A 24,598-nucleotide genomic window follows, 5' to 3' on the forward strand; every position below is an offset into this window, starting at 1 on the left:
TTATGAAAAACTATCTTTATTCTACATCTTTATGTAATTTACCTCAATGTACAGTGTGAAGGATATTTTCTGGAATCAAACAAACAAAACACTGTTCTGGAGAACATGAATTGATATGCATAAAAACAAAGTTTACTATCGTTTGGAAAATAAAAGGTGACTTCTGTTGTTGTTGATGCGGATGCATTCGCAGCATCACAGCAACGGATAGAAATACTCTAAAGCACGATCAACTGTTCAACAGGCTTTAGAGGAGAACTCTGAGGAAATGGAAATGTGTATTTACAGTTCTGTAAACCAAGACCATTTAAAAACAATAGCTTAGAAAAATAAAAACAACCCCATGGTATTGATTACAAGTAGCATCTCTGTTACGGTACTTTACTATATCACTATTCACATCTCCCCTCGGCTTTTTTTTTTTTTTTACAGGTTTGTATTTTTTTTGTCTCTGTGTAAACTATATTGACAAATGTCAAAACATCTTTTCCTTAAAATGATACAGTCCACCATCACCACCATCACAGAACAGATGTGCTTCTTATTTTCACATGCATACGCAAAATATGCAACATATGCAAAGAAAAGACAGTTTCCTATCGGCCAAGCAGCTGCCTCCTGTAGCACATCCAGTTATTCCATGTTCACGAAACAAAATCAATAATTGAGAAACAAACAACAAAACTAATTTGAAAAAATAAAATAGAATAAAAAGATAATGACGATGATCAAACAGCTGTAATATGTCTCTTAATGTCCTACAAGCTGTTACCCAGATTATTCACCACAGAGTGAAACGCGTTCACTTCTCACCACATCAAGCAAAACCAAAAATGATGCAGAAAGTCGACGGCATGTTTCTTCCCTTTCGTGGCCTGAATCAGCGGGCCGGTCCAACACTTACAGGACTGACACAGCAGCTCAAGAGTAGATATAAAAACGTGAGGAAAGTGAACAGACACGATGGTTAAAAGGGGAAATAAAACAACACAACATGTCATTCAGGCAGCTCTCTTAGTGTTCCGCAGAGTAACACTGATGCATTCGGACACACGTATTAAAATGGAACAGATGGACACGCCAGTGAAACCTGGTAAAACTCACTCTCCTACTGTTTTTCTGATAAAGTTTGAACCTTGTTAGTTATTTCACATGAGAGATATCTAAGTGTCTGTTTCTCTGTTGTGCTCTTTGCACTAGTTTGTAGTCGGCGCGGCTATTTGGAAAAAGGTGATGTCACATACTTTAGTTTACCAATCGGCACTCAGCAACATAAATCAATTAGCCCAAATCTACGTGAGATAGCCCACCGACTGATGGGCTATCTCAAGCCAAGTCTCCATAACAAAGTTTGTGAACATTTTAAGCGAAGGAAAATGCAGATTAATACACGTTTCCACTCACAATTGTTTTGCAAATATTAGGAGTTGGTTGGAACAGTTGGTGGCTCTAATTCTCCGGTCAGGTGACATTAAACTGCTGCAGAAGAAGAAGAGCGTGCAGTGAGACGCCGTCAATGGGACAGCGTCGTTCACTGTAAACTTATGTGGAAACGTAAGCTTGAGAGGGTTTACGGTGTCCTCGTTATCACCAGTGGCCACAAGTGACATCTTCTTATCACACCTCACTTTGTCCTACTGCTTTCCAACCCGTGCAAACTTTAGGATATTTTGACATTTCTTCAAATTTCTGGCGTTTCCATTCCTGATTTTGCAAATTGAAAACGGATGGATGGAAACACGCACGCATACTGTCGGTTAAATCATGCCGCACCATATTTCAGCACTATAATGAAATGGTGACTTCACAGTGTTAAGAGGCCCAACAGAAGACGACTGTACACGCTCTCTGTCGACGTGTTTCCCCCGGTGGATGATGCCAACAAGTCAGGGTGAGCAAATAAAAGAAAAAAAACCTCAATAAAGCCCCATGACTAAAAAGATAAACAAAGTGAGCTCATCACAGCCTGAAGCTCATCACGGAGCTTTTTTACCAGACATTCTAAAAAACACCTTTTCTCCTTGCATACGAGGCCACGTTCGTACTGCTGTTACACACTCGATGGAGATCACTTCCTGCTCTCCCCCGTCAAAATAAAACCCTCGGAAATAGTCAAATGAAATACTCAAGTTTCATCTTCCTTAATAAACGGAGCAACTAAAGAATACTGCATGTTAGCTGCTCACGGCGTTAAACCATTCACCCGACCCAGAAACACTACAGTACTTCAGGCTCGTCATAGAGTCTATTGGCATAGAATACGGTTACAGTCCTAAACATACCGTCCAACACCAGCTTGTGCTTCAGTGCTCCTGTGCTTCAGTTTAGTACGATAGATTCTTAGCGTCCCGTCACTCAGGATGCTGCACTCTGAGTGAGATGCACACAGAAACAGAAACACACACACACACACACACACACACACACGCCCTCACATACAAGTTAGAACAAAGAACTAGTAAAACAGACAAACGTTGAACTAAACAGATGAAAAACTGAATGTTGTTCCCATGTTGCATAAAAAAGTGTTTTAATACAGTATGTACATGTATTTTTTGACACCGTAACTGAGCAGTGCTTTTTGTTTTATTATAATGTGCATACTACGTCAGCAAGGTTAGTTTGTTACGATTAAAACTACACTTCACTTCTGATGGACGTCAGTGTAAATGTGACTGCATCCGTTCAATCCACCAGCAGGTCCTAAAAGTCAGATTGTAAAACATCATCTAATGTTCTGTCTGACGGGGGAAATAATAAAAAAATGTAATTAAATGAATGAATTTGTTATAATGAAGCCAGCGTAGGTTGGCTGTTAGAGGACCGAGCATGCAGACAGTCTTCTGAGATTCATGTGATCGGTCCTTTTGGAGGACTGGTCCTTTTTTATTACCTCAGAAATCTCCTGTATGTCTGCATGTGTGTGTGTGCGTGTGTGTGTGTGTGTGTGTGTGTGTGTGTGTGTGTGTGTGTGTGTGTGTGTGTGTGTGTGTGCATACACACACACACACACACTGCAGATGTTTTTCCTTCCTGCCTCACTCAGAGAGATAACTACCCGACTTGAGAAGGCAGATACTTTCTTCTCCATGTCCAGCTTATTACTCCTCCTCCTCCTCCTCCTCCTCCTCCTCATCATCATCCTCATCGTGGCAGTGAGTGATCTCCTGGGGAGTCTGGTGGAACAGGTTGGGAGGTTTGATCTCGCTGAAGGAGCGGGTCAGCTGGTTGCGTTTGCAGTCCAGGTCCTTGCAGTCGCTGCAGTGGGCGCGGTTGCGTGTGGCCAGTGGCGACTCCGTGTCGATGTCCACGTGGGCGTGTTCCACCGTCGACTCGTGCGGCATCTGGGGAAGAGGGAGGACGAAATGTGAAAAAGAAACTTGGCAACACGAGCCCACTTACTGGAAGCCTGGGACCCGAGAGAAATGTCTACAGATCAAGTTTTACAATCCTAAAAGTACAAGACTTCTACATCTGTATCAGTACGATAAAGAAGTGCTATTGGCCCTAACCTCTGCAGGTGTTTGGTTTAATGCAGCTCCCTGTATTTACATCCAGGGACTCACCAGTACGTGTGCGGCTCTGAAGAGGTAGCTGAAGGGGTAGTACAGCAGGTTGATGAAGGAGGCTGCGTACAAGTCGGCGTAACGCATCACTTGAGAGGCAAACAAAGTCTGCCTGGAGCCACTGCGGAAGAGGCTACCCATCATGCCGTAGCACATGTCCATGTCGTGTGTCACTTTCTAAAAAGACAAGGAGGAGACGAGAAGACGCTGAGGAGCCTGCAACAGTATCTACCATCCCGACTCTAGGAAGCATCTTAATCAGAGACGCTGTGTTTCAGCAATTACATCAGCAGGCAGTGAGAGAGGAAGCTCTGTTTGTTGAGGAGTGTTAATGATTAGACTACAGTAGACACACAAACGGTGTCAAACATACTTTACATATGGGCATTGGTAACTAGGCCGTCTCCAGGCAGCCGGTGTTAAAAGCATGCGGACAGGTCTCTAGCTGTCATAGAAACAGAGGTGATCGAGGCCGTACCTTGACTCTTCTTTGAATAGTGCTGATGTCTGGCCTTTCATTGCTGCTGCTGTCCAGATGTCTGAGGAAGGACGGGGAGAAGGACAATGAGGACAGCAGGAGGGGGGGGGGGGGGGGGAGATACTGATATCTAGTCTGCTGTCAAAGAGGCGGAGCAAAAGAGAGTCGTGTCCGGCACAGACCCCTTTGACTATCGACCCCGTTGTTCTCTTACAAACACACTCTCGTTACAGCAAAGAGCAGCGACACTTATGTGAGAGACACGATGAGGAGGGAGGCGGGATAGAAGGAGGGGAGGCTAAAGTAAGGAGTTCTTACTTGTAGAGTTCTGCCAAAAAAATGTCCAGGCCCTGCAGTTCCTCGAATAACGCTGAAAAACACGGGGGAACAAATGGTGAATCTCACGTAGATTTACGGTGCATATCCAGTGTTCTATTAGTTAGCTCCTGTATAAACACTCTTTATGAGAATACATTAGCTTATGTACTACTCATGTCTTTTTCTGAAAAGTAAAGGTCTGACATCGTAGCTGCTGTCCCTGTTGACACTGTTTTATAACGCCACTAGGACGGCAGTACTTGGTAAAGAAATAAGTCGAAAATGTAGGTACACACACACTAGTATTTCGACACGTCACTACGTATGTTTTACCTGTGTTTATGCGTGTGTCTGCCAACTTACAGCTCTTGTCGGTCCACACGTGCAGCTCCTGGGCCAGCTCAGGGATCACCAGGAACGTCCTCCAGCCTTGACGTTTCTTGGACTTCAGGATGTCTCCAAAGATGTGGTCCCCGATGTAGACTATGTCCTTCCCTTTGGCCCCCAGCAGGTCGCACACAATGTCGGAGGAACCTAGAGAAGGAAGACGCGACGGTTCATTACCTGAATTATCTTATTAATCGCAACTTAACCCTCGGTGAAAGAATGAACGACTGAGGGACGGTAGAGTCTCACCACCAGAGTAGACGATGCCGTGCTGCAGAGAGCCTGTGTAGGTTCCGATCTTTAAACGCCCTGTCGTCTGAAGAGAAGAACACATGCATCAGATTATCTTTACATGCATGAGTGTATAGTTTAACACTGAGAGATAAGCTGAGTTTAGGTAAACTGTGAAAGCTATATTCATACACAGCTTGTTTTCACAATCAACTAATTTGAAGAATATGCATGAATATCATGCATATTAAATTTAGATTATTATATGTTTCAGAGTGATTATAATGGTTGGATTATTAGATTTGTGGGGTAAAGAAGTATTATTGGTGTTATTGTGTGTTTAGCTTCTGGATGGTTTCTCACATTAACTTAAAAAGGCCGACATGCAAACCGGTCGGCAACATGTCGGGACACGTCAGCGCTCACGTGCAGTAAACCGGTTAATAACAGCTTCTCCGTCTCAGCTGCGTGTTCTGCGTCTGCTCACCGTGTCGACTTGTCTGAGCACCGTTCCCTCTCCGAAGAACAGCGGCTTCCTGGCATCCGCTAGGATCAGATCAAAGTAGGACTGCCAGGGCCGGTGGGAGGTCCCAGGCTGGATACAAACGAGCAGTACAGTCACACACACGAGCATGAAACATGTCTTTCATATAGAAAACAAACAGTGCGATCAAACGGAAGCCATTCTGTACCTTCGGGCCATGGGGGAATTCAAACAGGTAGGTCATGATTTTCTGTGAGGAGACAAAGCAGCAACATTCAAATCAAACACAGCGGTGTTTAGAGTCAACACAGCTGCCAGCAGACCAGCAGAAAGGCAAGGAACTGGATCTCAACGTTAATTCATCTTCATTTGTCTCACACCTGCTCGCCTGTACTCACATCGGTGTATTTGTAGTCACTGTTGGTAGCCAAGAACACCTTGGCTACTTCGTTCATTCTGCTGAGAAGAAGAGGAAGCTTCCCCTGATAGAAGAGGAGAGGAAATAACAAGACACAAGGTTAAGGCATCTTAACAAACCAGCCTGTCAGAGTATGTATTACACTGTGTGTGTGTGTGTGTGTGTGTGTGTGTGTGTGTGTGTTTTCTAACACAGTACACTTGTAGCGATGATTATCAACTACTTACATCTCTCACAACATATTTCTCCAAGTTCTCCACCGTCTTCACCTTCAGCGTACCCTGCAGCGTGAGAAACGGGAGTCAGACTGAACACTGAAGATCCAGATTGAAGTGAATTACAGTCGGCAGCATCCTCTTCAGTTAGAGGCATGAAGACCCGTTCCTTTCATCCAGTAACCGTCACAAGTGACAACCCACACAAAACATGTGACGCCTTGTGGCTTTTAGTTTGTTTTGTGAAAGCAAAGCCGACGGAACACACGATGTTGTGACAGTAGACACGATATGTGGGTTAAGAAAGAGTACAAAAGCTAATAAACTATTAAATCAATTCCTGGAATATTTAGATACAAAAGTATAGAAGATCAGTTGCCTTCTCGACTACTAATGCTCATAATCGGTTGTTTCTTCACAAGCACTTTGTGACACCAGAGAAGATAAATAAACTCTGCTGCAGGACCTGCTGTCACTCACTGTCCAATCACCTGTTGACCCGTATCACTTCAAACTTAAAGCTCTTGCAAAGATGCATGATAATGCCAAATAAACCCAACTACAGGTGTGACAGCGAGCTGAATGTTCGCCGTTTTTACAAGAAATATCGGCCTCGAAAAGGCCAGATTGCCATCAGCGCTGAGCGTATTCATGCCCAGACAGAAGCAGCAGCACCCGGGCATGAAAGCGGAGCACTGAGCTCACATCATGTCAGCTCGATCACTGAAATCACGAGCGTCGGACAGCGTCTCACCTTGAAGTGGACCCAGTCGACGGCGTCGCGGACGTCCTGGAACATGCTCTTGTAGGACATGAAGAGGTCGCCGTTTTTGAAGCCGGACTCACAGCTGGGGGAGCGGAGCAGAGACACACACGCACACAGCCGTCGGACGGGCCACATTTTTACAGAAGGTTTTCAAAAACATGACATTTGTTTTTTGTTTGCTTTTAAATGGGATAGCCTTCCCTTGTTGGAGGGGTCCCCAGCCAAACAGGAAAGCATTCTCCCCCTAAAAGACCAACAACCAGGTTTCAGAGGACAAAGGACATGCAGCCATTCCAGATTACATTCTCTACCAATTTACAGGTCAATATCTCTCCTCACGGGAACATTTTACCGTACAGCTATATCGATGTGTAATCCTCATTAAAGTAGTTAGTGAGAACATTTGTCATTACGATAAGAATTCATGCTTTCTCTACAACTAGTAGAAGAGATTAATAAATCACTGTTATCGAAAAACATATCGTCTCTTTGACTGAGCTCCCGTTTGATTTTCATTTTACAACAATTAGCTTAGATTAGCAGTAGAGACACCAGGACCCTCCCATGCTGCAGGGCTTGCTCTTGACCCAGTTTGGCTTTGCGTCACCATGCGGTGCCCAGAAACTTGTTGCGTGACGGAGAGTGTTACTAAACGGCTCCTTACCTGGTGTATCTGTCACAGTTGGAGAAGAAATCCACGAGGCAAGCAAAGAGGTAGGTCTCTGTGGAAGGAAACAGAACGAAGCGGCTCGATTCAACCTCGTCTTTGACCTGCTGCAATATTCAGCTTTCATTCAGGATGAAGCTCCTTCTTGCTCGTCTAATAACAGTCCCGTGGCGCTCTCCTCTGTGCTCAGAGGCCTTACCTGGCAGGTTGAAGAGTGTGTTAAGGATATAAAAGCGCTCTGTGTCATCTCTCTGGATGAACTTGTTTGGGTACCGTTCACGGATCTCAGGGCTGGGAAGAGAGAAAAGACAAAACTAAATCTTCATCGGTCTTCTTTCTTGTGCTCACACAGATGTAGACGATGTGTGTTGGACACACTCACCCTCGGAGGAAGTTGAATCCATGCACACAGACCAGGATGTTACCGTAGGCGTCAACCTTCAACAGGTTTCCATACATGGTATCAAACACGAGGCCCCTGAAAGTCAGAGGAGATAAATGTTCGTACACAATACTCATCTCTTGAACATGATATCTGCCATCATCTGTGACGTGGTTACAGTTGTTATCAGGACGGACTGGGAGGTATTGTCCTGGAGTGTAGATTAACTTTGAACAGGCTCCCTCAGCTCAGCTTGATATCCTCGCTACATATAAGATACAGATGAGAGCGGAGGCAGTTAAAGCAGCATGGTCGTGAGGTCTGTGTGGTGGGGTGGGGTTGGTCTGACCTGGTGGGGAACGACGGGTCGTAGACGAAGCTGAGCAGCTCCTGGGGGTAACCGATAGACACCAGGCGCTCCACTGTGAGCTCAAACCCTAGTGACTCGTACTCTGGAGACTTGTACACTAGAAAATAAACACAAACGTACGGACAGTTTTACTAAAGTTACCCCAAGAGAAGGTCACAGCACACGTGGTGCCACAGTGTGTGATCTTTGGCGTCGACTTCTAAAGACTATTGTGCAATGCTTTGTGCAAGTTATTGAATCGTTAAAGTCCCGGCTTAATGAGCCGGTGATTCTGCTTTATCGTCAGCCATCGTTAGTCACTGTAAACTAAACTACAACCGACAACTCGTTGATTCATAAAACACATTTAATAGTCTAATAATTATGCAAGTCATTGATTAAGCAAAAATGACAAATATTCTCTGATTTCAGTCATTTAAAAGTGAGTTTTTTTTCAGCTTTTCTCTGTTTTAAGTTAATATCATATCAATATATTTAGACTGTTGGACGGACAAAACTAACTATTTGAAGACCTCACAATGTGATGGGCTTTTTTCCACTTTAAGGCCAACACAATGAAATGCAACCCAACAACATATTAATCCGTAATGAAAAGGATTGTTGGTTGAAGCCCTAAAAGACATTAAGCAGATTTAAAATATGAATTCAAATAAATAAATCCACATTTGTCCAGATGTTTTCAGCTGGTTGGACATGTTTTGTCGGTTCACCGCGACACATCGTCTCGCTCTGTGGAACTCTACCTTAAAACAACAGCCATCAGCAGCGATTGAAGTGGCATCTGGCTGACCGGAGAGCTCGTACAGCACGTGGCACACAAGTCAAATTTCCATAAACTCCTGTATTATGTACACAGTTGAGGAACATGAGCTGTTGTTGATGCTGTGCACAGCGTTTCATTAGAGGTGACGTACAGTCAGTGGAGCCCACTCGTGTTGCACAACACGTACATGAGACTTCTCTAAGGCGACCTCGTCCACTGGAGAGTCTGTGCTGTTGCTCCAGTAATTTAACATGTTCTCACCCCCCCCCCTTCACACACACACTCATTGTCCTGCTCTCTCCTCACCATTAACAAGGACCTCTGTGTTCTGCACGCAAATCCACAAAGAAACAGGATCAGGCGCGAGAATGAAAAGTCACTCAACCTTCAGCAGCAGCTCTAATGAGCCCGGCTGAGTCCGATGACAAGCCCGGAGCCAGATATTTACCAAAACCCAAGCCGGGGGGGCTCTGGAAATAAAAACTCAGATAGATGCTGGGCTCAGAATAGGCCGGGAGAGGATTGAAACGCTACGCGACACTGGGAAAATATTATGTCAGAAGTTATAAATACGATAGAAGAATGCGCTGGTGTTGTTGGTGGAGGGGCCCTGGAGACAGGGGAGACATATTGGCTGATGATGATGCTGGGATAGAGGACAGTTAGTGGTGTTGGGGGGGGGGGGGGGAGACAGCACTGCAGGAGAAACAGGAGAACATCTGCGTCTCACTCTGTAGAATGTGAACTTGTGTCCAGTGCCGGGCTGCACACAGAAGCCTAATGAGTATGCACAGAGTGACGGGAAGATCTTGAGTTCAGTAAAGCTTTGTTCTTTAGTTGACACCCTCACTCTGCAAGCCTGAGCCTGTTTCTGCATTATAATCACGTAGCCCCCCCCCCCCCCCCCCCGCTGTGGTCTCCCAGCAAACTGAAGGTTTGGGCTCCGTGCCGGGAGCTGTAGCATACACCAGCTTAATTGCCTTCCCCCCTCCTCCTCCTCCTCCTCCTCCTCCTCCTTCTCCTCGTCCCTCACTTGTTGTTGGGCATGGAACGATCGACACATTTGAATTCACGGTTATCTTGGCCAAAATCAATCATAAATTACTACTATTATTTTTCACTTCTCTACCGTGATAGTGAGCTAGACATGTGACAATATTCAGGATTAAAGCCTGATAGTGAAAATTCACCACGATCAACTCATTGTCGGTGGTTTACATCCCGTTTCACTTCATCCCTACTCGTCGGAGGCTCTACAGAGAAACCTATTCTGGGAGCCGTTTCCCCTCCGTCACCTCTGCTATCATCACTCTCTCTGTCCACGTGTTGGCCTTGGTGTGGTACTCAATAAAATCACATCTCAATCTATGCAAAGGAGAGTCAGACCTGTCGTTAAGGATCAGGAAGTTGTTTTGTTACAGAATGAATAGATAAGAATATTGTCTCGTTTTATTGGCCCATTAAGGCCCCTGAACAGTATTTCTCTATAAAATCAAATATTACTAAATATCGCTAAATGTGAAACAGTTAAAATGAAGTTCAGAATAAAAACACGATCTTATTAACGTGACATGAAAAGCACCACAAAACTTGGTGTCAAACCTCAAATATTTCTTTATTAGATAACATGTTAACATTTAAATGAGCAAAAGCAAAAGGTCAAGTTTGGGGCTTGTATCTAAAGTTGTTATTTATTAATTAAGAGTGTAAAACTCAAAAATTCAGCAAAAATATTTTTTTATTAAAAATGTCGCAAAATCTGAGAGAAATACACGACATCGTATTTTTCCATCTGAGCCCTGAGGAGCACCGAGTCATGTGACGAAACCAAAACTCCTTCACCTCTGACAGGCCTTCAAACACAAATCACTTAAACCGACTTTCACGACTTTAAAGACGCTGAAACCTTTTAACTTCTTTAACTGTAAAAACTAAGCACATGACACCAAATGCCTGCAGTGCATCTCATTCAAACGTACGTCTACGTACTCACTGCTTCACGTGTTCAAAGGCTTCAGCAGTACTCTGGACTGATTCATGTTTCCACACTGGAAGCTACAGAAAGTTGCATATGTTAGTTAATGAGGCTTCCATGAACGTCTTGTCAACAGATGTTATTAAAGGGTTACAGCATCGGTGTGCAGACCGGAAGTTGTGTTATTGTTGCTTGCAGTGTCCTTGACTCCTGCATTTCTGCTTTATAGGGGTCCTCGCTCCCCTGCTGTAAGCCAGCCCCTTCTCACGCTGTCAACACACACACACACACACACACACACACACACACACACACACACACACACACACACACACACACACACACACACACACACACACACACACACACACACACACACACACACACACACACACACACACACACACACACACACAGGGCAAGAAGCTTCAGGGATCCGTTACTTTGAGTCTCTGATGAGATTGTTGCTAGTTAATTATATACCCCCCCCCCCCCTGCTCCATTTGTGTTGTGGTGTGTGTGTTGGCCAGGTCGCCTTAGGCCTAAATGTAATGTGCACCCCCCCACCCCCCCACACATAAACAACCGGCCCTCTTCTACTAATAGACCACTAAATCCAAATCCTATAAAGTGTCCCACACAGAGACGTTATCTGAATCATGTCGCATATCAATCTATATTAGGAACAAACTCCTCCACCGTCTTAAGTTATCTGTGGACGCCAATATGCAAATGTAGGTCTTTGTCACGGATCTCTAACACCGTCAAACAAATTGTGGAACAAGGGGACAAACTTGAGCGCGGCCTCGGGGACCTACATTCAGCCAAAAGTCTGCTGGAAAACGAGGACAGAACTCTGTGCAGCTCTCAATGCAATCTGGGCTAAACTGTGTGTTTGAGCGAAGAATAGCTGAAGCAACGTTGTAATAATACAACGTGGATTTAGTTCACAGCGAGGTGTATGCATGCACTGCCATAGTTTGCAACCGTTGATCTTTATATGTTTGGGTGATAAATTGAGATACAAGTTTTTAGTAAAAGTGCATCACAGCACGATGAAACAACAGCGTCCTGGGAACAGATATCAAGCTTTACCTCTTGCACTTGAGACGGTGGGAGACAAACATTGCTCTGAATGTTAATGTTTAATAAGATTAATACTTTTATTTTGTTTTAAAACACCGTCATGATATGAAAAAAAATGACAAAAAGGTGTAAAACTGCACAAACATGATGGAACAATAGAAGTGGGCAATATAAATAGATCACTTGCTCTATTCCTGTAATATGTAATATCCATGTTCTTCTCACACAAAATCATTTGTTTTCTGCACATTTCCATTCTTTGTGGAAGCTCCGTCAACATCTGAAAATGGCGGTTTGACCTGCCTTTAACACCCCCGAAGAACAAACACTGCAGCCAGCCAGGGCGCTGTGACACCACCAGCTCCCCGGAGTTGATGGAGTACCTCAGTGATCAAACCCCGAACACCCTCCAGCAGATACAAGATAGTCGGGCTTCCAGTAAACATTAACACTTGGTTATGAGCGGCCGTAAAGAGAGTCATGTCAACAGCTGAGCGTGTGCGCCCTGATCGGGGGGGGGGGGGATAGGGGTACAGAGCCAGAGAGGGACTACGAGTGATCCCCGCTCTCAAGGGAGCCGTCGCTGGTCAACTCCACAAACAAACGTGACCTGCTTCTCAAAGTCAGGGAGCGTTTATTTATAGAGACGGTGAGACCGAAACCTGGAGCTGAGTCACGGAGCAAAGTGGTATGAAAAAAAAATATGGATTCTTTTTGGCCCGGCAACGGGTCAGCAGGAAGAAGAACATCTCTAAACAATCGACAGCGTGTACCGGGACACTTCGCTTGATATTTGTTATGCGTTAGTCGGGTCAATGAGTTGCCGGCATTGACCTAAATAATATGTTGTGGTCAACAACCTGGAGTTCTGTGAGGGGGGGGGGGGGGGGGGGGGAATGGTAGAGTAGCCAAGCATAGAGTTGAAAAGAAGGGAAACTGTAGACTTTAACATCCACGCAGAACACACAAAGGGGAAGAAAGGAGACTCAATAACTGGAAATGTGTTTTCCACTAAATCCAAAAGTGACAAATGAGAAAACGCCTCAATCCTCTAAACGTACGCTGGCAATAACTAAATGATTTGGTCTTCTCTGTTCTAACAATGCACCCTGCATGAATACATTTAATGCATACTTAAACCTCTTCATCAATCTGGGCTCTCAAGTGACACTTTGGACTCGTCTACATCATTAATACGACCACCGGAGGACACGCCGTGCAAACCGAGGACCTGCTATGCAACCCGCTGGCCAACTTCAGCTGCGTACCAAACATTTAAAAGTATAGTATAGCAATGAACCTCCTGCTTATTGTAATTATTGATGTATCCTTTGTCTTTTCGGTTTCAATTATTTAAGCTACTAAATGTTAGAAATACGGCCAAATGCATGTAAAAGTATCAAATTGTAAAGGTGAATGTCAACAAGAAAATGATACAAGTATTTATACCCTCACATTTAAGACTGTAAACAACCAGAAGATAATTAGCATGTTTCCCTTATCCTATTATATAAAAACATTTAAAAGCAACTGTTTTGTTTCTGTGATGATTAGTTAATCAATTTATATTCAACTTACCTGCTAAAGTGTAATCCATGTCAAAGCCAAAGCATTTAATCTTCTCCATCGCCAAGCTTCTGTTGACGAACACTCTGAGGAAACAAGTTGAGGGAAACGTTTCAGTTGCAAGATTCAACAACAGGATTATTATTTATTCCGTCACTCAAACGAAGCCGTGATCACGGCAAAGATCATCCGTAGTGACAATATCTGAAATTATTGGAAGATAAAATGAAAAACTACATATCACAACACTTAATAACTTATGTCCTTAATGTTTGTTTTGCATTTGATATCGACGTACAATTCAAAACAAAATGCTTCAATTAATCATGTGTCAGAAACTACAAAGGTTGCAGCATATGATTACACAACATGCGCAGCACTAAAATGGGCAACAAAAAAGCAAAACTGTTGCGTAATCTGAAACCACAGGTCTTGAGTCCAGTGGCTGCTAAAACCACAGGAAGTCTACAAAACGCTCAACCAGCAGATTGTGAAACGTGACGGATTCGGCTCAGAGCGTGTCAATCTTCCAGGAAACACACAGCTTTACTGCGCAAATAAATTAACCGGGACACCGAGGTCCACGCCGGCCGCAGTGACACACGATGCTGACTCGGCCCGTTTGACGGGACTTCCACAGAAGAGACACGCGCTGCTACTCTGACTCTGACCCACATATCTGATCTTCAGCATCTGTTCCTGGAAATTTCCACACAAGCCAATATTTTAAAAAAACGCTAGAAATAAGATGTAAACTGGCTAAAAGGGGAAATCAAACACGTCACTGAAATAAAAACGAGGCGACGTTACTCTTGCCGAGCACATTACTGTGATGAGCAACTTATCTTCATCCATCTGTGAATCAGTTGTGAAATACCTGGCAGCAGATCCATAGTGAACAAGTTCCCATTTAGATGTTAGTCCAGCAGACGTCTGGTGATGCATTCTGTGTGACATTAAACCTCAGTTTGACTCTCCGCTGGTCTGACCACTAACAATGCCCCCCCCCCCCATCTCTCTCTCTCTTTGCTTTCTTGCCATTCAGACATTTTCTGACTTGTTGCAGAAATGATTGTGGCCATTCCGCGTCATTCTCTGTTGTTGCGTGTTGTCGGTCGGGGTTGTTGTTGTGCGGCATGATGTTTGTGGGCCCTCAAAGACATCCAGAACAATCAAGTCAGGTAGAATCAAGCAAGCCCGCGGCCCAGAGCGACAGCTGCTCACCCCACTGAGGTGAGCAAACACCGGGAGGACCGCTTCAAATTCTGTCATATGATCAAAACAAATCAAGTCCAGATGAGAGACTTTAAAACCAAAACACTTGAATCTGAATTTGATTTCATCTATTTTTTTAAATAGCAAAACTTGAATATTGACATTCAGTACTGATTATTTATGAAGGTATTCAGTTGCTTATAAGATCATTATTACGGCCTTATGCTACATCATAGACTAGATTATAGATACGCCTCAATAAAAACTGATGCACTACTTCTCTCAGGATTTCTCTGCGCTGAGTGGAGACGGATTTAAATCTAAAATCGCTTCTATTTTGTTGAGCTGTTGTCACTTCACATGTGACCCCTTTGCTCAATGCATGTGACGAGTGAAGCACATTCATAAATCACAACGTAGGAGAGGTTATGCCCCTCCTAAACTCGCCCATATTGACAAAGGGTGGGGCGACTTAATCGCCAGAGTCCGCCTTGACTTTGGTCCTGTTGACGACACTATTGCCTCAAATATCCCACGTGGGCCACAACAGAATCCCTCAGCGACGTGCACTCCATCCGAGCGCAGCTGTGCGACAGACTTTTTCCGCTGCTCTCTAATCTCACGTAGACAGCGATGCGAGTCCCGGAGATAGAAGGTTCATCTGTGCCGGGCAGAGTCGTCAGCCCTCTGCTATGTGGTACGCAGCTGCATTGCTTTAGCTGAGCTCTTACTTTGAAGTAATGGTCTCTGTCTGTCTGTGAGACAAACACAATGTCCGCCCCCCTTCAATGGCCTCTTACATTTCACAAGAACGACTGAGCCGATCAAGCAGCCTTGGTTACTTTAACTACACTACTGTCACAAGCATATCGCTTTAGCGAGCTCAACACCACCTTTGTACCTTCGTTATCTTTGCACGTGTGATTGTTTGCATGAGAGTATCTGGAGTGTGTGTGTGTGGCTTATGTCAGCACACACGCAGCTAACAGATGAGTGACAGTTTCGCAAACCCTGTGAGTATTGCGTATTACAGAGCGGTGTGAAAGAGCAGCAGTACCCAGCGGACGTGCACGTCTTAAGCCGAGTGAAACATTGAATGGCGACACGCCTTGTGTTACTAAATGCCTCGCTACACGAGCCCTTCAGCCAGGACGTCTACAGGGCGTTTCCAGTCAACAGGTACAGGAACAAGGAAGTCTACGGAAAGACTCTGCTATTGTGCGAGTTGTTGTAACAACTAAGTGTCTAAACTATTTAGTTTGAGATCCGCTAAATGTGGAGGGTATCGCTTTGCCTTCCAGCCGACTACAAGCTTCGTATTCATGCGCTAACACCCGGGACCTCAGCAGTCCGCTGTCCTTTTGCCATGAGAGGAATTTTGCACATGAGTAAGAAAAACACACCCAAAACACAATCGACTGACTGTACAGTGTATGAACCAGTCACCCTCACAAACCCTAGTGGCATGACCTAGTAAGACGTCTGCTCTACTTAGTGACAAGTCATGTGTGAGACAGAACACAAATGGTGGACAACGTCCTGTAATGTGAGGTCAGCTGGGCATAGATTTATAGCTCAACAGAAGGGTCAATTATTATGTCTGGCTGCTCAGTTTATGACATAAAACACTCTGGACGTTTTGTAGATGTAGTGTCAGATATGCAGATTACCTGTGGTACGGCTCTCGTCTGTATTTCTTCATCGACACGCCGTCCATGTTGGCGGGTAAGTCTGCGAAGTTCTGCAGTCTGTCACTCCATGAAGTGGTCATCTTTAAAAGCGTTCAGTGTCTGGGGAGAAGCAAAGCAACACATACGGAGGGGCTCAATTTAAAAGTGAACGGTCAAACAGAAATTAGAAATGATGTACGAAAATTGTCATTTTATCTGCACGCGAGAGGCTGAATATGATCCTTTGGTTACTATTTGTACTGCGTTACATTAAACACACAAAATGTAAAATGCAGTCATGTGTAACCTGAGCACTTTAGGATCAATGTGCATGTGTTTCACATTGAAGACATGTGTAACCTGAATAAGAGGAACATTCTAGTAAATGTATAATCAACTAATCTGGGCTCCGGGTTGAAACAGGATCCCAGATACACAGTGCTCTGCCAGCCAGACCAAAGTGGCAGCATTTGCACCTTCCAAGGCATTCAAACTTGCATTGGTGGGTGTCACACACACTTGGTCAGTTGTTGGCAACTCTTTGCAATAGGAGGGATGGATCAGTCCAGGAGATCTGCCACAGATCACCTGGACTGATCTATCCCCAGTCGGCAGGACTTTGTGCTTCTGTTTGAAAGTATTGTTCAAAGTATTGATTTAACCCATATGAAGCTCAGTCAGGAAGACGATCCTTGCACACTTAGGCTTGTTGTCCTCCCTCTCTCTCTAATACGACTTCCGCACTCCAGCAGCACATTCTCAATTTTGGCTGTCACTGTCAGAAGCCTCATAAACGCTGTCAGCTGTTTAACAGCTGGGCGCTCCCAGCCAATAGCGCAGCTTCCCCCCCCTCATCGTTAGCCTATCAGCTTGCTGCCGCCTCTTTTTAAATGTGCTGCATCCCGGCCTCTAGCTGTCCAGCTGCTGTTTCGTGCGACCCTCCTCCTCCTCCTCCCCAACACCATCGCAGATTCAGCACTCCATCAGCATCTCCTGCCACCACCACTATAGTCTGAGAGTCTCATTAACGCATCATCTGTCATAATAAACGTCAACTACCTCTCATTGACTTGTCTCTCTTGATTGAAATGCATCTTGGCCTGGCAGGCACTAGGCAGCACGCTTTACTTGCTGGAACCGAGCAGCTCGAGTAGGAGGGATGACTTGCACCATCAGCTGTGCTGGACCTGTCACACATCATGACCACAAAGGTTTCCAAAATGTTCATGTCGGCATCGTCTGTTGTTGGTGGTTACTGGCTGCAAACATCAGAAACCTCGTCACATGCACTTCTAGGTTTGTCGTGCAGTCTTCTTGCCCTTATCTTGAGTTGTACTTTGCACATATACTGTTGCCGCCTCTTGAACTCTTGTGCAATGGCATCGCCACCGCACAGTTTTGCCGAACGTTTTCCATCATTCAGACTTCGGCCACTTCATAAAACAGCCGTTTGATTGCGTGACTGATGTATTTTATCAGATGAACAATCCCAAAGGAGTATTTGTGACAATTTTGGTACTTCTTTCCACCCTGTGAAAGATTTTCCTGCAGCAATGCAATCAGCAGCTACACTAAAAAAAAAGATTTTTTATATATATATATATATATATATATATATATATATATATATATATATATATGTGTGTGTGTGTGTGTGTGTGTGTGTGTGTGTGTGTGTGGAGGTCATGGTGGAGGAGCGCAGGATGGGTCATGGAGGACACCAGTGGGGCCACTGGGTTCATTGAGGACTCAAAGCAAAGCATTGAGATTGAACCTCGTCCGTCTAATGCACTGACGGCACAAACACATCTAGTCTCACTCACAAGAGAGAGTTAAACATGGAGTCGTTTACAAGTAGGTTATAGTTACATAAGTAACGCGGTGAGGTTAACGCACCAGAGATCAACGGGACAGGCTTAGACCAAACAGGCAAACAACAATCCCTGGAAAGCCTTGTAAATTCCTGCCCCAGGGGAATGTAAAGCCTTGTAGGGTTTGTTTTCTCCCAGGCTGACACTTCATCTTCCTCCGGTCACTGAGAGACAGACTGGGCTGCAGGAAGGTAAGGCAGAGGACAGCTCTCCTTCTCGGTGCCAGCTCAAATGCAAATGAGGCGAATTGTCCACAAACTGCATTAGAGTGTCGAAAACACTGTCATCGCGTTGACTTTACAGCTTTGCAGGAGAGTAAACCAAAGATGTTGGAGCTTTGTTTTACATTCTGAACTCTTAATATTCTACCAGACTGTCACTCTAATGCATGTTTAGCTAATGTCCTTACGACACCGTGGGTCCAACAAGTATGAACCGGGTCCACTGGGCTCAGAGGGAGGGACAGATCCACAACTTGTGACAGGCTTTGTTTCCTCAAGAGAGGCTGGAGTCGACGTGCGTCTCAAACAATGCTAACGTCACCCCGGAACGTTAACCGACACTCGTTTTTTTCGGGATGCCATTCATGCTTCAGCATCACCTTTGGCTGTGCAAATATGTCGGGCTGTTCTGCGAGACCAGCGGTGAACGCTGAGAGATTAGCTTTAAGCTAACTTACCGTAAAAAGTGTCATTATAAAGCTAACAGCAACGGAAGGTTAACGTACCAAAACAACGTCCCGCTACTCGCTGAAGTGCAAAAGCTAGCTAACAGTCCGCTGCAACTGCCGCTGTGCTGCTCTTCTAGTCTGACGTTTACCGACAAGGACGAGCAGCAGTGATCCCCGGACGAAGCTAACGCGTTAGCTCGCTTTGATTCAACAGCAAAAGCAACAAAGTGTCGGGGGCAGGTTTCACCGTGACTGGCATTACTGTACTCACCTCTGAGTTCCTGAATAAAACAACTGCACCGTCAGTTGGTCTGAGCATGCGCCTTGAGCGGAGTACAAGTGGGAGATGAATCGTTGATGTGTGGTTTCTTCTTTCTGTCTTCACTGTAAAGCCAGGCAGCAGACGAGTGTTCCTGCTGTGCCTGCTCTTTGCTGTCTCTCTCTCTCTCTCTCTCTCTCTCTCTCTCTCTCTCTCTCTCTCTCTCTCTCTCTCTCTCTCTCTCTCTTTCTCTTTCTCTTTCTCACTCTCTCTCTCTCTCTCTGTGCTAACAGCTGTTGTTATGAGACGTTCAGGGGGCGGGGTTTATCTATCAGGAGGAGGCGGGACTCTGTGTCGTCGTGGCACAGAAACGTGACACCACGGTCCCGCATCCGTTATCAGTAGAGACACCTCGGAAGGATTGCATCTATTTATCTTGATGCAAAAGTTAATTTGCTTATAATGGGCCTGCAGCATTGCAAAGAGTAGGCCACTCCAGTGCTTCACTCAAGTTAAAATCCTGTTACAAGCTTCTCACATGTATTCATTCAACTCAACTAAAACAACACAAGAAAGCACAAACAAATCAAGATAAGTTGTCTGTTCAGGTGCAGATACACGTGTATGACACTTGTATTCTGTGATTGATATCATCAGCGGTGGAAGAAACACTCAGATCCTTTACTGAAGTATAAATTGGCAATAGAACAGTGTAAACATACTCTGTAAAAGGCCCGCATTCATAATCACACTTAAGTAAAAACGGCACAATTATCTTTAAAGTATAAATTCTCACTCTCCAGGAAAAATGCACCCAAGACTGATATATTTTCATATGTGATGTTATAGTGTTGCAATAATGCATATGTAGCATTTTACTAGCCGGTGGAGGTGGAGCTGTTTATCTTTAGATAGTTTATTCCTCTGGTTACCAAACCAGGGGTCAGGTCCCCTCCAGAGGTTGAATCTGAGGATGACTCAGACCCTCCGGTGGACCGGGCTCTGAGTCATGGTTAGTGAGGTGGGAAAAAAGAAAACGTTCTGCCACACAAATGTGTAGTCATTTGTCTAATCTTTGCTTTTTTTTTGGTGAAATATTGTAGAGTTTCAACAATGTATTTGCATGAGTGAAGGAAAAGGCATCTTGTATTAGAGAGACTGACTTACACAACAAGAGAATTTGAAAAAGTGTGGAAACCATTATTGGAGTTTCTCTGACGTCAAGGTGCATTTATACATTGATGTGTGTTGAGTGTGTTGTTATTTTTTGTTAAATATGTAAAATATGTAAAATGTTAGGTTGCTTTTCCTTTGATGACTACAAAAACCATGCCTACATATTTTATTTTTTAATTTAATTATTATTATTATTGTTTGTTTGTGAAATATATGGAAAAGTCAATAAAATATTGTTTGAAAAACATTATCATTGTTTTTGTAAATTCTTAATCATAACACTGAAAACTACTAATTATAGCTGTCAGACAGCGGGGTAAAAAGTATAACATTACTCTCTGAAATGTATTGGAGTACAGAAGTATAAAGCAGCATAAAATGTAAATACTGTAACTCAAAATTGTACTTATATATAGAACTTGAGTAGATGTACTTAGTTACTTTCCACCGCTGGATATAAATCAATGACAGTAAGCGTGTCTACAGTCGGGCTGCAGCCCATGAGGATTTGGACAATAGCACATTCCTTGTTGTGGGTCTGAAATGAAACAATGGCTTTGAGGTTAAAGTGGTGACTTTCATATTGTGTATCTCTCCGCTTACAGCTCCTCTGGTGAACAGTAGCAATGACCCTTTCTCATGTCAGCCTGAAAATGGCACGTGAAAGGGTTAGAAAAACCCAATCAGGGTTTACCTGTCTGAACCTGACTGTCGCCTTGTCTATGCCCCTTGCTTCCTTCTTGGGGAAAATCGCTATGACCCAGTTCACAGTTCCATCATCAGTGCATCTGAACATCCAGTAGCCAGTAGGCTTCATTCACTTTAGCAAAAGCAGCCTGGTATTAAGTGGACCTACTGTATCTGTAGTATTCATGTCTGCTTGCAGTGTGCTGCGATCTGACAGCAGAGGGCAGCAGAGGCCTGTCAGTGGGATGCTGTTTTCAAGCGACGCTGCGCAAAACGAAATATGCATCAAACAAAACGGATACTATCTTAACTTTACTTAAATTCAAAAAACAACATTGAATATGAATTAAGATCTTAAACTTTTTTTCTATTTAAAGATTCAGCTCATAAGTCCCAAAGTGCAACCTCAAATTCAATACTTCGACATAAGATGCAGGTTGTTGCTTACATCTGCATGAACAAGTTCATCTTAAAATGCAAAGTCCTCATTTAATAGCTACTCCACTGATGTCGGACAGCAGGTGCACAAACCCAAACGTTTCACGTGATGGTCACGCCTCTCTCTTTTGTTCTGCCACTCATAAAGTCCATTTTCATCATCTCTTTATTTATCCATTTTAGCCTCATTCTCACTGCAGACGTTTGAGAAGGAGAGTCAAAAAACACGTTCTTTCACTTTAGAACCGTAAACCCATGTTGATTTGAGCATTAGGTTGTTGGACACGTATGGAGAGTCACTGCAATGATTTAGAGAGCTGTAACAGTTGTAACCTGCTAGCTACAACTACAACAGAAGTGTTGAAGCAAAGTGCATCATCATTGGGTTCTTTGAGAAATGTTCGAGCTATCTCGGTTCGTAATATTTGTATTGTCTGTATAGAAAGAGTGATATAGGTTATCTAATATAAAAATTAAAGAAATGCTTCTGGAAGAGCATTTCAATATGATTTTTCAGTTTAAAGTGTAAATGTGCAACAAGCGATCAAACACTGACGCACCACTGCGCCAAAAAGGACAGTTCCATCTGCTCCACACACAGAACAGTGTCAACTGCGCACATCTGGACCAATTGACCAGTGGAACAATTATCGTATACATAATATAATTAGGCTAAGGAAATTCACCTCGAGCACAATATTCAGCATTATTTGTAATATTCATTGGGCTATCTGACACATGTGGAACGAATGAGCCCGGATGTTACCACCGGGCACTAATGAGTGATCGGGTTGGTCCCCCTATATAAAGGAGACGCGCCCACTGCTCTGCTCTGTCTCCATTCAAGTCAAGATGAGCTACGGATCTGAAGCCTTTTCCTCCTCCTCCTCCTACAGGAAGATTTTCGGGGATTCTCCCCGTTATGCCTCTCCGTCACGGACAAAGATGAACGCGTCCTCCCGGGGAGGTTACCGGTCCTCCTCTGCATCCCGGAGCAACGTTTCATCCATGGGCGCGTACAACAGAAAGTCCGGCCGCCTCATGCCACTGGAGACCTTCGACCTGACACAGAGCACCGTCCTCAACAATGAGTTCAAAATTGTCCGCACCAATGAGAAGGAACAAATGCAGGGGCTTAATGACCGCTTCGCAGTGTTCATCGACAAAGTGCGCAACTTGGAGCAGCATAACACGGTGCTGGAGACGGAGTTGAATGTCCTGCGCCAGCGGCAGACCGAGCCGTCCCGCCTGGCCGAGCTTTACCAACAAGAGATCCGCGAACTTCGCTCGCAGCTCGAAGAGCTGAACGGGGAGAAGTCCCAGCTCGTCATCGAGAGGGATTGTATTGAAGACGAACTGCAGAAGCTCAGGGGAAAATACGAAGAGGAGTACCGCGCCCGGGAGGACGCGGAGGTCACCCTCAAGGCCTTTAAGAAAGATGTGGACGATGCCACCATGGTGCGCCTGGACCTGGAGAAGAAGGTGGAATCTCTGCTGGACGAGATCAACTTCCTCAGGAAGGTGCACGAGGAGGAGGTGGTCGAGCTGACGGAAATGATCCACGCTGCCCAGGTGTCTGTGGAGATGGAGGTGGCCAAGCCGGACCTCACCTCCGCCCTCAAGGAGATTCGAGGCCAATACGAGTCCATGGCGTCCAAGAACCTGCATTCCGCCGAGGAGTGGTACAAGACCAAGTTCACCGACTTGTCCGAGCAGGCCACCCGGAGTAACGACGCCATCCGCGCCAGCAGGGAGGAACTGAACGAGTTCAGGAGGCAGCTGCAGTCGAAGACGATCGAGACAGAGAGTCTTAGGGGAACCAACGAGTCTCTGGACAAGCAGCTCCGGGAGATGGAGGAGAGGCACAATGCGGAGATTGGAAACTACCAGGTAATCTCCTTTTAATCACTCGTTCACCGCTTTTCTAAACTAGAAAATCAGCCATTTTATTTGCAGTCATAAACGTTTATTTTAATTGAAATTAATACACTGTAAAGCGTTTTTAGGGCAATAACAATATCAGGAGCAGCTGAGATCTGTCCGTGGTGCTGAAACTCATCCCCCTGGGACAGCGCGCTCAGCTGCTGCATCGGACAACGCCCACTGAGCGTATGTGCTCTAATGAGTAACTTTAGTGTGGTGTTGGATTAAACACTCCCAACTGAGAGCATATATTTTAGGAAAAACATTTCTACGCATTATGCTCATGAGCGACTTGAGTTCCTATCCACATGATACAGAGGCTAACAATAGGATTGACAGAGGTCTTTGTTTGGGCACTGCGATTATTCCTCTGCAAGATATGTGGTCACAGACTGTTGTGCTTTAAAAAAAATCTTGAACCTACTTTTCTTGTATTGTTTGATTATCCTTAGGACAACATGGTAGAGCTGGAGAATGAGCTGAGGGCCAATAAGAGCGAGATGGCTTGTCACCTGAGGGAGTACCAGGATCTGCTGAATGTCAAGATGGCACTGGACATTGAAATTGCAGCTTACAGGTAGGTTCTTCTCTCAAAGACAACTGACGCATTATCTGTTTGATAACCTCTATAAAATGTAATTTGGGGGGATGCTGTTAAAATGCTGTTCCTGACCATTACTCTTTATCTTTATGTTATCTCTATCCTATCTACACCCTTCCCTCCATTGTCCTCGCTGCAGGAAACTACTGGAAGGGGAGGAGACCCGCATCGGGACAGGGATCAGCTATGGCTCCTCAATGAGCGCAAGTCTTGGGCCAGGCTACAGCTACCAGAGCCGTAGTTACGGCAGCTCCAGCAAGGGCTCCAAGAGGGAGGGCAAGGAGGAGGACCAGCAGAGCAAGTCTGGAGGCAAGGTGACCCAGCGTGAAGTTCACGAGGAGACAGTCACCACCACCACCAAGAAGATGGAGAAGCAGCAAGACCCCAGCGACATTCCCACCATCCAGAACAACTAA

The 24,598-nt window shown here is 44.7% G+C and overlaps 2 protein-coding genes across 7 annotated transcripts; one reads left to right on the forward strand and one right to left on the reverse strand.

Moving 5' to 3' along the window:
* On the reverse strand, positions 1 to 19,628 carry nt5c2b (5'-nucleotidase, cytosolic IIb). Of its 6 annotated transcripts, XM_076090563.1 has the most exons (19): positions 19,156 to 19,359; positions 17,617 to 17,744; positions 16,558 to 16,677; positions 13,685 to 13,758; positions 8,262 to 8,379; positions 7,913 to 8,008; positions 7,730 to 7,821; positions 7,528 to 7,585; positions 6,852 to 6,945; positions 6,110 to 6,163; positions 5,863 to 5,946; positions 5,673 to 5,714; positions 5,468 to 5,575; positions 4,999 to 5,065; positions 4,696 to 4,896; positions 4,363 to 4,414; positions 4,045 to 4,105; positions 3,567 to 3,743; positions 1 to 3,344 (listed from the first exon to the last, which is right to left on the reverse strand). In XM_076090563.1, the coding sequence occupies exons 3-19, from the start codon at positions 16,656 to 16,658 to the stop codon at positions 3,102 to 3,104; spliced, it is 1,722 nt and encodes a 573-aa protein (XP_075946678.1). In that variant the 5' UTR covers positions 16,659 to 16,677; positions 17,617 to 17,744; positions 19,156 to 19,359; the 3' UTR covers positions 1 to 3,101. The 6 variants fall into 6 exon arrangements, with proteins under 6 accessions (XP_075946678.1, XP_075946676.1, XP_075946679.1 ...); XM_076090561.1 differs by lacking the exons at positions 17,617 to 17,744; positions 19,156 to 19,359 and adding an exon at positions 19,370 to 19,628; XM_076090564.1 differs by lacking the exons at positions 17,617 to 17,744; positions 19,156 to 19,359 and adding an exon at positions 19,370 to 19,625 and having other exon boundaries at positions 4,726 to 4,896.
* Positions 19,629 to 22,510: 2,882 nt separating this feature from the next.
* inab (internexin neuronal intermediate filament protein, alpha b) lies at positions 22,511 to 24,598 on the forward strand. The gene is made up of 3 exons (XM_076090856.1): positions 22,511 to 23,548; positions 24,034 to 24,158; positions 24,322 to 24,598. Exons 1-3 carry the CDS (start codon positions 22,511 to 22,513, stop codon positions 24,596 to 24,598), a joined length of 1,440 nt encoding a protein of 479 aa, XP_075946971.1.

Source organism: Anarhichas minor, unplaced genomic scaffold, assembly GCF_050575085.1.
Source record: "Anarhichas minor isolate MPS153535 unplaced genomic scaffold, ASM5057508v1 ptg000012l, whole genome shotgun sequence".
Taxonomy (NCBI): Eukaryota; Metazoa; Chordata; class Actinopteri; order Perciformes; family Anarhichadidae; genus Anarhichas; species Anarhichas minor.

Bases quoted from the DNA above. Each gene is read 5' to 3' on its own strand.
- nt5c2b (XM_076090561.1), bottom strand. From the start codon at position 16,658: ATGACCACTTCATGGAGTGACAGACTGCAGAACTTCGCAGACTTACCC. The intron at 5,576-5,672 runs GTACAGAATGGC...GTTTGTATCCAG, and splicing joins AATTCCCCCATGGCCCGAAG to CCTGGGACCTCCCACCGGCC. The intron at 3,345-3,566 runs GTGAGTCCCTGG...CCTCTTCCCCAG, and splicing joins TCAGAGCCGCACACGTACTG to ATGCCGCACGAGTCGACGGT.
- inab (XM_076090856.1), top strand. From the start codon at position 22,511: ATGAGCTACGGATCTGAAGCCTTTTCCTCCTCCTCCTCCTACAGGAAG. The intron at 23,549-24,033 runs GTAATCTCCTTT...GATTATCCTTAG, and splicing joins CGGAGATTGGAAACTACCAG to GACAACATGGTAGAGCTGGA. The intron at 24,159-24,321 runs GTAGGTTCTTCT...TCCTCGCTGCAG, and splicing joins ATTGAAATTGCAGCTTACAG to GAAACTACTGGAAGGGGAGG.